The 14,239-nt window shown below is 49.4% G+C and overlaps 1 protein-coding gene across 1 annotated transcript in view; it reads right to left on the reverse strand.

Moving 5' to 3' along the window:
- The window catches only part of GRID1 (glutamate ionotropic receptor delta type subunit 1), a 252,864-nt gene that overhangs the window by 9,286 nt on the left and 229,339 nt on the right, over positions 1-14,239 (reverse strand). Inside the window, exons 11-12 of the mRNA XM_046652796.1 lie at positions 8,554-8,720; positions 1,951-2,191 (exon numbers count right to left, since the gene is read on the reverse strand). Coding sequence (XP_046508752.1) covers positions 1,951-2,191; positions 8,554-8,720 — 408 coding nt within the window. The remainder of the gene's footprint in view (positions 1-1,950; positions 2,192-8,553; positions 8,721-14,239) is intronic.

The following is a 14,239-nucleotide window of genomic DNA, read 5'->3' on the forward strand; positions in this document are numbered from 1 at the left end:
TCAATCCTTCTCTCTCATACACACACACACATACATGCACACACACACATCATGACAATTCATTCTGTGCTGTCCAGGCTAAACACTGTCACTAAACACTGATGTAGGGGATGTGAAGGGACATGACTGGAAGCAGACAAGGACTTCCAGACCAGAGGAAGGATGGCCTCTCCCAGTACCTGGCTCACAAGACATTCTGGAGGGCTGAGCCTGTGTCCCCTGGGCCCCCATTCTGCCCACACCATCCCAGGACAGCGCAATGCTTGCTCCATGGCAATACGATGCTCCCCAACCTGGAAAACCCCTCCTGCTCCCCTGATCCAGCGGGCATTTGCACAGAAGAAATCAGGCTGCAGACTTAGGCAAAAAACACAACCAAAAACAAACAACAAGGAGAGTGGGAGCCATGTGAGCTGGTCCTCCCTAGTCCTACTGGGGGTGGCTCCAGGGCCACTCCACTCTGGCTGCCCACTGATTCTTCTGTGCAGATGGACCCGAGTGATAAGCGGATGAAAGGTGTCCTGGCCACAACATAGAAAGAGAGCTGACACGAGTAGCTGTTTGTGGCCCTTGCTTAAAACCACACATCAGAATCATCCACTGGCCCTCCCAGCGACTTCTTTATAGAAAATTTTCCAGGAGCAGAAGCTTGGGATGGAACCATGAACTGTTCCTTTCAGCGGGTTTTCCTTAAATCTCTACCCTCCTTCTCTCCTGTGGCCCAGGGGTGACAGGAGAGCCACCGAGGCTGTGGGAGACCCAGGTGTTGCATTTCCTTACATGGAAGTATACAGAAAGCACAAGAGGAAGATGGATGTCCCCAGAACATTGCAGACACGCTGAGGTAAACAGCAAGCTCCCTCCAGCAAACAGTGTGATGACAGAGAGCTCACTGCCTGGAATGAATGAAGAGCATGTCCTCACCACCATCCCTGCCGGGGCCCCATCACAGACTGACCTAGGAGGGTGTGGCTGGCCGGTCTCTCCAGGCTGCAGAGATGGTGGCCACCGCAACGCTGCCTCCTTGGATTTGGTTTGGTTACTTTACTACTTCTTGTTTGACATGTATCAACATAAGTATAAGTGGAGCTGTGGTTGTACAAGTAGCTGAGGTATATGCAGCACATAGCAACACCCTACAATGGAGTAGCTGGGCTTGGGCCATGATGCCCATGTGTGTGTTTCTGCTGGTAGAGCATCATCACCAAATGACACTCCTGGCCACCCTCCCTTAGAGGAATTGTCTCCAGGGGACCTTGGTGAAGATTGCAAATAAAAAAACAAAATGAGCTTGAAGAAGAGGAAAACCCCAGTGAGAAGGAAGTGTGAAGGCAGAATCAGCTTGCAGTTGGTGTGCGCAGGGAGGGAGGTGTGCCCAGAACCTGGAGTCTGGACAGAGCCACAGTGTTCCTTGTGCTGGGGATGCCCTGGAGGGACATGGGCCAGGCCGGGCCCTGCAAGGAGGAGGGAGAGAGAGAGAGGAAGGGGTGGTAGGAGGATCAGGGGCCGGTCCCCACTCACACGCTGGGAGAGCAGGGCCCCATGGCCCTTGGGGAGAAGCCAAAGAGAACCAGGAAGGAATGCAGTCTCCTCTCTTACCCTACAGTTGGTCTCTCCAGGTCAGGGTGGAGGCACATGGGCAGGGCAGGGTGGGGAAGGGCTCTCTGGCGCTGCTCATGCTGTACCCGCTCTATAGATAAATACAGGACTTTAGTGGCCATGGCTGGTGCCTTGGCACTTTGTGCAAGCATGAAAACATCCCTTACATTTGTCCTCTGGCCTTTAAATCAAAATAAAGCAATGACAGCATCCCCCAATATAAAACACTGCAGCATCCAGACCGGTGACTCTGGTAAATACTAACTGGGAGCAAACCGCCCACCGAGTGGCCCAGGGTGACTGTCCTGCCTCTAGGCTTTGGAAAAGAGACACAGGACCCAGGGCACAGACCTCTTTGGGGGTCTCCTGGTGGCACCGGTTGCTGTTCCACCACAACTCCAGGGCGGCCACCAGGCAGGCAAGGAGGAGGCCGATGGCCAGGATGCAGAAGACCCCGGCAAAGCTGTGCAGCTTGAGGGATTTGCCATCAGTCTGGGCACTGGCGTGGCTGCTGAGGTCGCAGCGGCCTGTGTGTGGCCACCACTTCTGCTTGAGCACATCCAGGTCCCCGGTGTCCTGCAGCTCCAGGATCCTGTAAGACACAGTCCAGGTGAGCCGCAGCCACTGACATCATGAACACAGCCAGGGGGGCCCTGGCCCCTTCCCTACTATGCTAGGTCCTCTGCAGACAATGCTGAACCATCACAGCGGCCCTCTGCCTCCCAATCCTTTTCTCCTCCCAATCCGTTCTCCACTCCACAGGAAGAGTACTCTTCCCAAAATACACATTTGGTTTTGTCACTCTCCTCCTCAAAAACCTCAGTGCCCTCTCCCACCCTGTCCCACTGCCCATGGAAAGAGTTCAAGAGCAGAGCACATAAGGGCCCTTCACATGGGACCCTGGGGCAAGCTCTGAGGATAAAATTGGGGGATACAGAAATGGATGCAGCAGACCCTCAGACTGTGGACTTAGGATGTCCATGCTTACGAAAATGCTTTCTTTCAAACCTCAATAATTATAGCCTAAGTCTCTCCCACTAGAACTGACCAAATCATTCACTCATTCATTCAACTTGAGGTGAACCTGCATTGGGCCAGGCACGATGTTCAACACTGCTGAGCCCGCAGTCTAGAGACACATACACAAACAGGAAAACAGTTAGAGCCATCAGTGTGCAAACAGAAGTTGTGACCAATACAACGAAAGGAAAGTAGAAGTGCTAAGAATGGCGCACCGGGAGGGTGCCCCAGACTGGAGGGTTCGGGAAGACCGCATCAAGGAGGTGACAGGTAAGCAGAAACCTGAAGGAAAATTCGTCATAAAATAGCTCACACTCGTCTAGCACATGCTGTGTGCCAGGAGGTATCCTAAGTACTTGAAAAATAGTGTTTAATTCTCATGTCACCCCTTTGAGATGGTTATTTCCATCTTCCCATTTTTTACAGAGAAGGGAATTGAGGCACAGAGAGGAGAAATAGCTTACCAAGGTCACCTTGTGCTTGACAAGGATGGCATTCAATGAGGAGGGGGAAGAACCTTCTCAAGACTAGAACCTTGTTTAGAAGTCTTGTCCGGAGTACGTACTTGGCACATCTGAGGGGCTAATATGTGGCCAGTGAGGATGGAGAGCAGTGGGCGAGGAGGAGGACGGTGTGAAACAAAGAAAGCAGAGCAGGCAGGGCCCAAGAACATGGGCTCTGAGAGGGTATGAGAGGGAGCCAGGATTTTATTCTGCCTGAACCCCCTGCTGCTCCCATCCTCCCCAAGTAGCTGGCTGGATAGCAGTTTTCCTTGTGGCCGTTATTTCATGGACTTCCTCTGTAACGCAGTGAGCTGGTGGGAGCTGGTGGTCCCCAGGCTCTTCATATCCAAGCTTTTCCATTGGGGAAGGGGCTTTTTAAGCCTGGTCCATGGTGATCTATTCAGCTGCCAACACCTTCAGTGACCTCTCTGAGCCCCCTGGGTGTGCACAGTTCGAGAACCCCGGTTCTTCGTAGCCACAAGCTCACTGCCATCTGGCCAGTCTCTGCCCTGGACCTGCTTGCAGGCCAGCTATGACCACAGGCTAAGGCTGAGCTCAATTACCATGCAGGGGCTGTGACTGGTGGAGAGGGTGGGTGACAGCCCAGAGGGCGTCCCCTGACCCATCAGCTTCATGAGCCCAGCATAGCACAGCCTCCTGCTGGCTGGGAACAGCCTAGCTCAGTGCAAAGAACAGGCTTTGGAGGCACCAGATCTCAGCTGGGTTTCCCCAGGCAAGTGATGCCCCTGCTAACCTCGGCTTCCTTATCTATGCAACACAGACCCACAATCCCCAGTGGATGAGCAGATCCTTCAAGACAGGGACTCTGGGTTACTCTCGTTTTCCCCAGAGCAAGCACAGTGACCGGCACAACCTGGGCTATCAGTAGACGTCTGCAGCATCAATTAATCTGTGAAAGTATCAGCTGAATCATGAAACTATTCTAAACTAAAATGGACATGGTGAGATGATGAGATAATACCCATTAAGTGCCCACGTTAAGGGCACGGATCAGCAAAAAAGGCTTAGAATGTGACTGTGTATGCTGGGTCTTGGTCGTTGAGCGAAACATATATTTATCCATGTATTTGCGTGGCTTGGGGTTGTACTCAGTATGCTGTTGAGCACCATAAGTCTATGGCATGGCACACCCCATGATTAACTGGGTAGCTGCAGTGTCCCGCTACCTCCACGTGGCTCAGGTCATGTTAAGGAAGCTGCCTGATGTATGTCCACTGGCTCATGCTCACCAGCTGTTAATTAAGTCTCTGCCAGCAGGGCTGAGTAAGCTGGGCCTCCGGGCCATTATGGGAACCGCAGGGCTGAATATGCAGGACCCCAGGGCACTTGAGAAGAGCATGGAGACACAGCAGAGCTTTGTGTTCATTGGCACAGATTCTGCTCTGATGGACATCAGCTCAAGCCCAGACGCTGCCATCACTCTAGCTATGTTATGAAACCACTCAGCTTTAGCTCTCTCATCTCTGAAATCTGAGATCATAATAAATGCACCTACCTCACACAATCATTGTGACAAAATGAAAGCAGGGAACACATGCACATGTGGACCCCTCAGCTCAAGGTCTGGCAAATCATAAGAGCCCAACAAAAGCTGGTTGATAGCTGCCCAGGCTGATGGCCATATGGACCAAGAGCCCTAACGGTCTGGCATGTACATAGCTGTCCCTTATTGAGACTACAGCAGGGACTGACCATTTTACATTGTTTTAATCCTCATAATGGCCTTCAAAGTAGCTCTTAACTATGTTTGGTTTATGTGTTGAAGACCTGAGGCTCAGAATCTAGGTGACTGGCCTAGGGTCACACTTGGAAAGTGGCAAAGATGCTCTTCAGGGTTGGGTGGTGCTGACCCGGGAGGCCACGCTCTTTCCAGAACGCCAGGTTGCTAAGTCAGAACTCTGAGGTTCTAGCCTAAGGGATGGCGAGACTCTGGCCCGAGCACAGCTGTGGGGCTGGATGCCCACTCCTCTGCTCATTGCCTGCAGCATTGGGCACGCTCCTGAATTTTGCTGATGCTTCTCTTCTTCCTGCTCCTTATAATTGTATGCATCTTTTATGCCCAATATTATTCCAGGAAGAACGTAAGGAGATTTACCGGGAAACATAGAATAAAAACAAACAAACAAACCAAAAAGAAAATTTAAATATATAAGCGACAGAGGAAAGATAAAACAAGTCCCAGGCACGAAGTGACTCCCGGCGCGCGGCTAGACTAATGCACACGGTGATAATCTATACTCTTGCTTCTGCGTAAGCTGGAGCGATAATAGCCACTTCCTGAAGCCAGTTGTTCTCTTTCCCAGACAGATATAATTGCAGGTGCTTTCCCTCAGTCAATAGTTGTGGAGCCTGCTACACAGTAGGTGCGCTACAAATGGCTGTTAAGTTGTTAAACACTTATTGAATGCCCACTCTGCATGCCATGGTCCACAAAAGGCTGACAGCACTCAACCACCGCCATACATGCACGTAAATCGTAGCCCATAGATCCTGTCCTCTGCCAAAGCAAGGGAGCATAGCCATATTCAAGGCAACAGCTTGGTTCCCAGGACTAAGGGAAAGAAGGTTACAGCAGTTCCGGATAAGCCTGGGCTCTGTTATTTACACGGGACCCTTTTTCTGTAAATGGTATGGAGCACTGCTTCCTGGACCTACCGCCTTCCTCTTCTGGGGCGTGTCACAGCTAGGGCAGCTCACAGCGCTGTGTGCACCGTACAATGGAGCCTCTTAACCACCCATTGGCAGCAGTGAGTTGGCAATATGAGGTGTGAGTGTTCCCTCAATAGACACCCGTCTGCCCAGGGAGGGGAGGGGAGGTGTTTCCAGCCCAGAAGGGGTGCAGCACAGAGACAGATGACAATCGTGGGAGAGACCAGCACGCCTACTGGGGACATTTACCTACAGTGACAGAGCACATGGCCTTCGGATGGAAGCAAAGAGTAATAAATTACTTCTCGCCAGAATAACAAGGAAACTGGACTTTTGTGTATGGTGACCACTGGGATCATGGAACAGTCCACAGGGTCTCTATTGGGAGACACTTTTAATAAAACTTCACTGTCAGCGAGTGGATAGATAATGCACAGGCCTGTTCCAGGGCAAGCCAGCCTCTCCGAGACCCCATGCCCCAACCTAGTCCGTTGCCTTCTGGAGCCACACAAAGGACATCCAAGTCCTTCTGCACTCAACAAGCCTTATGATATTGGAGGCCAGCAACCACCCCCAGTCCCACTCCTCTTCTCCAGGCTGAGCATTCTCAGGTCCTCCTCCCAGCTAGTTTGAGCCCCTGCTTCCCTGACCCCAGTGAGTACCCCAGCCATGAACGGAGCTCGCTCCTCCCTTTAGCGCCTGGATGTTCACCGCAGCAGACTTTCAGGAGATCTCTGAGCAGCGCTAGTGCACAGGGACTCCAAACTTCTGTCGCTGGGGCCCCTGTGCTTCCGTGAGCACCGTCTTGGGGCACATTAGCTGTCTTGGTGGTGTGGCTGCTGTGTTGGCCTCACAAGCTCCCTTACCATCTGTTCCAGAGAGGAGCTCACAGGTTGATGATCTGCAGAATGCGCTGAGCCTCCCGTCTTGCAAAACCAACTGCCATAAACCTCAACACCACCAACATATTACACATCCTGGAGAGAAGCCATTCTTTCTTCATGCCTTTAATCTGAGTAATTGATAAATCACTTCTCCCCCTTCTCTCCTGTCATCGCTCTCTGCTCCAGGGAGCAAAGGGAGGCACGGAATGTATACATGACTAAATTCTAGAGAAAATCCAAAAGCCTCATGTAATCTAATTAGTTCTATTCCTTTTCCCAGTTTTGCAAATGAACCACGAATGGATGGGTCACCTGCCCTCCTCTTCAGCTTTTCTCTGATGGGGCGTAGGCTGAGGTGCTCATGATCAGAAGAGCACAATCAACATCTAGGAGGTAGGAGAAGGGAGGTGGGGGGGTTCAGAGAGCCGACAGCAATGTCGGCAAAGCACTGGGGCTCAGGGGACCTGGATTCTCGTCCCAGCTCTGCCAGCAGCTGGCTGAGTGACCCTCAGTGTCAGTTACCCTTTCTGAGCTTCTTGAGGATGTTAAAGGGATGATCTCTAAGAACTCTTGTCCCTCCTAAAGAATACTCCAAAAGGTACTAGAATGCTTGCTTTAATTAGGCAAGTGGAGGTTGCCCCTAAGTCTGGGCACCATGCTGGCCTTTTCACATGGACACTTCTGCCACATTTTGGATTTTGGTAGACCAGGGCCGAGCCTGTCCTTAGAGCTTCCTCTCTGGGCTCTTTGTCTACCAAGATGTCACTCCACACGCATGTGTGAGTATTGGGTTCAAGGCTTAAACTAGGGACCAGGACCACTGTTAGCAGGATGGATAACAGGAAAAGGCACTGAGCTTACTCATGCTCTTTACTTTCACCTTCTCTGGCAAGGCCAGGTCCCCTGGCCAAGGGCTAAGTTAAGCCCCTGTGGCAGAAAATGGGGGTGGGATGATGAGAGAGAATTTTTCTCAGGGAGGCCGGCCAGGTGTCCAGACTGAGCTCTTGGAAACTTGATCATGCCCAAGGGTCCAGAGATCAGGGTCAAGTGCTGGACTGGGATCACCAGGTCACACGGGAGGCTAACCAGGCCTATGTGACCGAGACACACTGTATTCACTTCTGGCAAGGGGTGTCCATGTGCCTTTGCTTAAGCTGGAACATTTCTGTCTACACAGCCCCCCTCCCCACCTGCCCCCCAAGACATATGCTAGGATTCATTACTAGGAAGCTGATCTGGGGAGGATGGGCAGGAGGCAGGTAATTAGCCACTGTCCACTCTCCGCAGTGGAGGGCTGGTCCCTTCCCTACCCAGCAGCCAGCATCAGCCCGTGTGCAGGTGGACGTGGAGATGCCCCTTTGACTCCACTTTTTTTCAAGTCTCCACGTTGACTCTTCCCACTTTGTAGATACGTCTATCTTAAAAAGTGATAATTAGGCCCTTGCCAGATCTAATTAATTATTCATTTAATTTTAAATTACTGGGCCCATCTGGCTAACTCCTAGTCACGCCTCAGGCCTCAGGTGTCACCTCCTCTGGAAAGTCCTCTCTGGCCCCCTGGGTCTGGTCAGATGCTCTCCTCTACCCTCCTTCTCCCCAAGCACATCCTCCCTGACTCGCTTACTGCCCTGCTGGTATCACCTACTCGCAGTAGAATTTCCACCCAGATCCACGCTTGTATGGGAAGGGACCTTATGCTTCCTCTTCTTTATCCCAGGACCTGGCACAGGACTAGTTGGAGATAGGAAGAAGCTGATACATAGTCGGTGCTGAGGAAAACGTGACGAATAAAGTTTGTGTTTGCTCTCATCCCCCACGAGAAGTTAACTCTCCAGCTCCAGTACGGCTGCTGGAGTCACCTCGCTGACCGTGCCTACCTCTGGGAGAAGAGGTCCCTGTAGGGGCTGCCGTGCTGCAGAGCGATCCCGTAGCCCTTGCTGCTGACGCTGTTGCTGATGACGGTCACAGAGCAGTCGTCATCCGTCAGGGCTGCATACTCCACCACAGCCACATCCCACAGAAAGGCGTAGTTCCCCTTCTTTGCCTAAAAGATCAAAGTCACCGTGAAGTCAGGTGGGCGTGGCCTGCTGTATTAGTTTTGAGTGGCAAGTCATCGCAATGGTGGGATTTGAAGCAGCCCCTTCTGAATGATCCTCCTGCCTATCATCCAGCACAGCAAACTTTCCTCCCATATTTTTGGCTACAAATCCCACCACTGGTTGATGCCACTGATGGTGGTTAGACGGAAAAGGGTGTGATGCTGCCTCAGTAGGCTCTGGTGCAGCACATCTCACAGAAAGAAAGGAGGGGAAGATGAGCTGTAGGTGGGCTCTAAGGCTCGACTCCTGGTCACAGTGGCATAGACCTGTTTCTCAGATTGGTGGACTCATCTTGGAGAACACAGGAAGTCTGACCCCAGGGAATTGAGATTTTCCGATCAGAGATTTCGGAGGAGAATAATAGTCTCCATTTAATATTTCTACCTAGAACTTGACTGAGCCCTGCTTAGGATCAATGTGGGAGATGGCCCTAGGTTCAGCACCCCCAAATGGCCAGGACTTAATACCTAAGTCGCAGGCTTGCTCTGCATGAAGGAGACCCAATTAAGAAGAGGGTCCTGATTGTTATGATGCCACGCTGGGTTTCTGCCACTTGTCTTTCACTGCCCACAAGAGAGTGTGCACACACATACACAAACACATACATGTGCCCTCAGGCACACACATTTATATGCGCACATATATACATGCATGCACAGGTACACACATGCACAAACATACATGTGCACGCTCGCGTGTGCACACACACACAACCACACACAGGAGCAGATTTCTCCTGTCAGTGTTTCCATATCAATGCTATAGTTGCAGATTATTTCATCAGGAATTCACCTACAGCCATAGCGGAAGTCTCACACCATCACACTCACCCACAGCAGTCACTCAATTCTATCCTGAGCCATAATTCTGACTTTGCCTAGAGTTTGGGCACTCAGAAGGAATGTGAGTTGCTCTGCTTTTTGGAAGAAGATGCAAACGAGACATTGGCACTTGGCCAGCTTAAAATAGAGCGTAATGCTCTCAACACAGCAAAGTGCCTGGTTTTAATTCTATGGTGAGCACACAGACGCTTCTTTGCCTGTTCCTTTCCTCCTACCACAGCTCATTCGGGATGCTGGAAGACCTCAGTCAGGGCTTGGTGGCATGGCTGAAACATCACAGACAATGATCAGCCAAAGTGGCAAGCTACAAGCTTCGTGGCATTGTCAAGGGCATTGTTCTGGTCTCCTGCCTTTATTCAGTTGAGTCTTCATGTTCATTGACACTTTCCAAAGAGTGCCATAGTGGCTTAGATGAAGCTAGTTAAGACTTCACTTCTTTTGCGACCCTAAGTGTCCTTGGCCCAAAATGGCTCATTTTTTCACCAGAAGTTTTTCATCGGAAGGATTTGTTGGGTAGAGTGTGGCCGCCCCCAGCAAGAATAGGCTGCTCCTAGCCATTCACATAATTTTGCCCAACGACCTTCTAAAAAATGACACACACCTGTGCCACCCATTGGCTTTCCCCTCAGGGAGCAATCCACATATTACATCAAGCCTCTTACCTCGGCCAAGCCAATTTCAGAAGTCCCAAAGGACTCTGACCCAGGTTGCAAAATTACACTCATCTCTCTCCCTCCACATGGGAAGATAACAGTCTTTGAAAGTTTTTCCTGCCGGCAAACATGTTTTCTCATGAAAAGATATAAATTCCCAACCTCTTAGTAACCGAGTTTCTCAGCAAAATGTTGACTTATGACCTAATATTTGGCTTCAGTCTGACTTTGGAGCATTTCACATCCATGCTCACAATTCGACATGACAATCAGACATTGTTCTTTGTACGATTTCAAAAGTGCATGTCATGTTGAAGGAGGAATTAAGATCAGATTTGTTTCTACCTTTCAAGGGATGTTCCAAGAAGGAAAAAGAAATAAGCTGGCCCAGATCGAGTAGAAACTGACTCTGGTGAAGTCCTGGCATGGACACTTCAATGGGGTGCTTGGCTTCCTACAAGTCATAAGCATCTGTGACTCCAGTTTGGGCTGAGTGACAGGTGAGCACAGCTGCATGAAGGAAGCTGCATTTACAGTCCTTCTGGCCTAAGCTGAGAAGGCAGGAAGCATATGGAAGGGATGCTGACAATGTCTCAGCCGCACATCCCTGCTATCCAGGAAGGTTGTCAAGAAATAAGGGGAAAGTAGAAGATCTCTTTCTGGAGCTGCTGAATGACCCCAGACACTCAATCTCCCCATTCATAAACAGGGATTAAACTTACTATCTTATGTCTGCTTCAGGAAGCTTGTGGCTGGATCCCTAATTACCTGATAATACCAGAATGGGGAGGCTGACATGCCACATCTCACATGTGAACCAAATCAGAGGCTCCAACTGCAGGGGACCAAAGTAGATTGTGGAAATATGGAAATGTACCAAATCCCCAGCATCCCTCCTCAGTATCCCAGAGCTTCCTAGATCCTCCCCTCTTAGAGCCACGCTGAGTAAAATGCAGAAGCTAAACCTTCCCCGGGCTTCCTAAGTCCATCCATTTCCAGGAAAACTCTCTGGACCTTGCAGACATCTCCCCAGTCTTCCCAGTGTGTCACAGACCCAGTATAAGACAGGAGGCTTCCTAGGTCTGACCATGCTCTCAGAAACACTCCAGATCCCAACTATAAGAGACCCAAACACCCCAGCCATCATGTTCACGTCCCCTTTATACAGACCCTGTTCTTGCCCCCATGCAGAATGAGCTCCACGCACCCCCCAAAATTCTAAGATGTGCCTCTTCCTTTTCTAGGATCGGAACCGGTTTTCCACATAGCCCCCAATAATTATGTATCCACCTTCTTATCTGGTGCTTCTTGTCCACAAAGTTTGGGTTCTTCATATTTAGGGGATGCTGAATATATCAGAAATCTGCCTCCAGGAGAGCCAAGAATTTCCTCTCTTTCTCTCCCCTCCGTGGCAAGCTCATCCTCTTTCTTTCTTGAGTCTGAGCATTTCCCCAATCCTGCTTGAGGCTGAGCCCCTTCTTCTGCACTGAGCCTCAGATCTATTCTCCATATATTCTCCACAGCATTCTTACCCCTCGCCCTCTGCTCTCCAGCCCCTCACCTATGGCAGAGACCCCTCCCCCTCTGAGACATGTGCCATTTCCTATTTATATCAACTACTCCTTTCTGTTGAGGATTTTTTTCCCAGTCTCTTGGGAAAACAGAGTGTTGGCAGGAATCTAGCGTTCCATTGGCTGTTCCTCCCAGAGGGAGAAGGGTGAACCCGGACACCATCCTATGGCAGCCCAGGAGTCCCTCGGCCAAATGGCACAAGAGATCTTTAGAGTGGGCTGGTTTCCCATTTCCTGTTCATACCAACATTCTTCCTTGTGTCTCCCAGTCCTGTCCATTCCCTACCCCCCAGGTGGCTGCACGGAGTGAAGGAGGATGTTATCTGAGAGCAGGCATGATAGGCAGGGAGCTGTTCACAAATTGTTGATATTTATTTCATTATGCCTAAAAGAAAAAAGTGACACCACAGATTTGCATTCTGCATTAAAACAAGAATAAATATTGTATTTCACCTCTTTAATGGGTTAAATTACCTTTATCTGGTTGGCCCATTTATAATATTAAATGTATTCTGATTTCTAATCACTGATTTATCATGCATCAATGCCTTGGAGAGTGGCTGTTGGAAAATTAGGCCGGAGACAAGGCCGGTTGATTCAGCCAAGCCTCCCACAAGCCCTTAGTGCTACGCAGAGCCTCAGTGGGCATAGAAACCCAGAGAGTCCTTCAGGACTAGCTCTGGCGTCCTAGGATTAGAGCCCAGGATTCCTCCAGGGGCCGTGGGAGGCATTCGCAGATCATCCAAGAAAGTGGAGGTTTGAAAGTAATATGGTCTAGAAACAAAATTTGATACTTCCACAGTGTTTTTTTTTTTCTTAATTGATAACATCCAGCATTGGTGAGGTTGTGACAAAATGGGCATGATCTTTCACACAAGAGGCATCACAGAATGACAGGACCCTTTGGGAAGTAATGCAGCAAAACAACATGAACATTTAAAACTGCACATGTCCTTTACCCTAGCAAATTGGGAACTTCACCTCAAAAGTAAATCAATGTATTTACTTTTGAATTAATAATGTCAAATAATGTAAATGTCAATAAAGTAAATCAATGTCATATGGATTGTAAAGATATGACAGATATTTAAAATCTAATGTTGACTATAAAGTAAGTATGTAGTTTAAATAGTCAATATTATGGAAATAATTTAATAAATTATTGTTCACGAATGTGATGGGGTTTTGGGCAACAGTTAGTAATTATAAAGGCTATGCAGAAGGGCCAGCCCCTGGCCGAATGGTTGAGTTTGCACGCTTCACTTCAGAGGCCCAGAGTCTCGCTGGTTTGGATCCTGGGCGCGGACATGGCAATGCTCATCAGGCCACATTGAGGTGGTGTCCTACATAGCACAACCAGAGGGACCTATAACTAGAATATACAACTATGTACTGGGGAGGCTTTGGGGAGAAGAAAAAAAAGGGGAAAAAAAAGATTGGCAAGAGATGTTAGCTCAGGTGCCCATCTTTAAAAAAAAAAGACTATGCAGAAACAGAGAAATATATATATATATAAAATGAAAGCAGAAAACAATACGATGAATAAACTATTGCTACTGTTGTATATACATGTGAAATGTAACATGCCAAAAGATGGACAAGATGGTCACATAACAGAATGGGATAAACAATGATTCTTAAGAGAGGTTGATTAAAATGCTTTCTTTAATCTTGTTACACAATCTATGCTATCACACACTATGGAGGCACCACATCCCATCTCTGTCACGCTGTGTGCCCTTGGCTCCTGGAGGTGCCCTTGCCCATCAACAGGACACAAAGGTCTGGCAGAGAACTCCAGTCTCCCGGGGCACTGGCTCCCTGACAGCACCCAAAAACTCAGGAAAGTCTCCCTTACACCCCTGGCCTGCATCTCAACATTTTGCTTTATTTCGCTCTGTCCTTTCCCTAAATAAAAAAAGAAAAGGCACTTGGTCCGCATATAAAAAGAATAGACGTGAAGACTTTAGGGAAAGGAGGAAAGAACATCTTTGTCTTCAGAGAAAGTCAAGAAAATCATCTGAGCATCCATCCCCAGGAGGCCAGGACAGCAGCAGGTAGAAAGCCCACCCTTGGCTTGTCTCCCAGTGAGCATCTTAACAAACAGGATCCAAGCCCATCCCTGAAGTCCACTCTGTCCTTAGTCCACCCACACCCTGGAGCACTACAGATGGAAAGGGATTGAGACCATGAGGGTGTCTGGCACCAGTGCTTAAAGCATCTTCACCAACATTTAGGGGAACATGATCAGCCTACGTTGCTGGAGGAAGGTTGGGCACCATAAACAAAGCCACGAGTGAGCTGGGATATTGGATGACTCATTCTGAGTTGCTCCACACTGGTAATAAAACAAGATTGCATGGCTTTTCATTGCACCACTGATTCCGCCCTTCCCAGA

This window comes from Equus quagga, chromosome 2 (assembly GCF_021613505.1).
Source record: "Equus quagga isolate Etosha38 chromosome 2, UCLA_HA_Equagga_1.0, whole genome shotgun sequence".
NCBI lineage: Eukaryota > Metazoa > Chordata > Mammalia > Perissodactyla > Equidae > Equus > Equus quagga.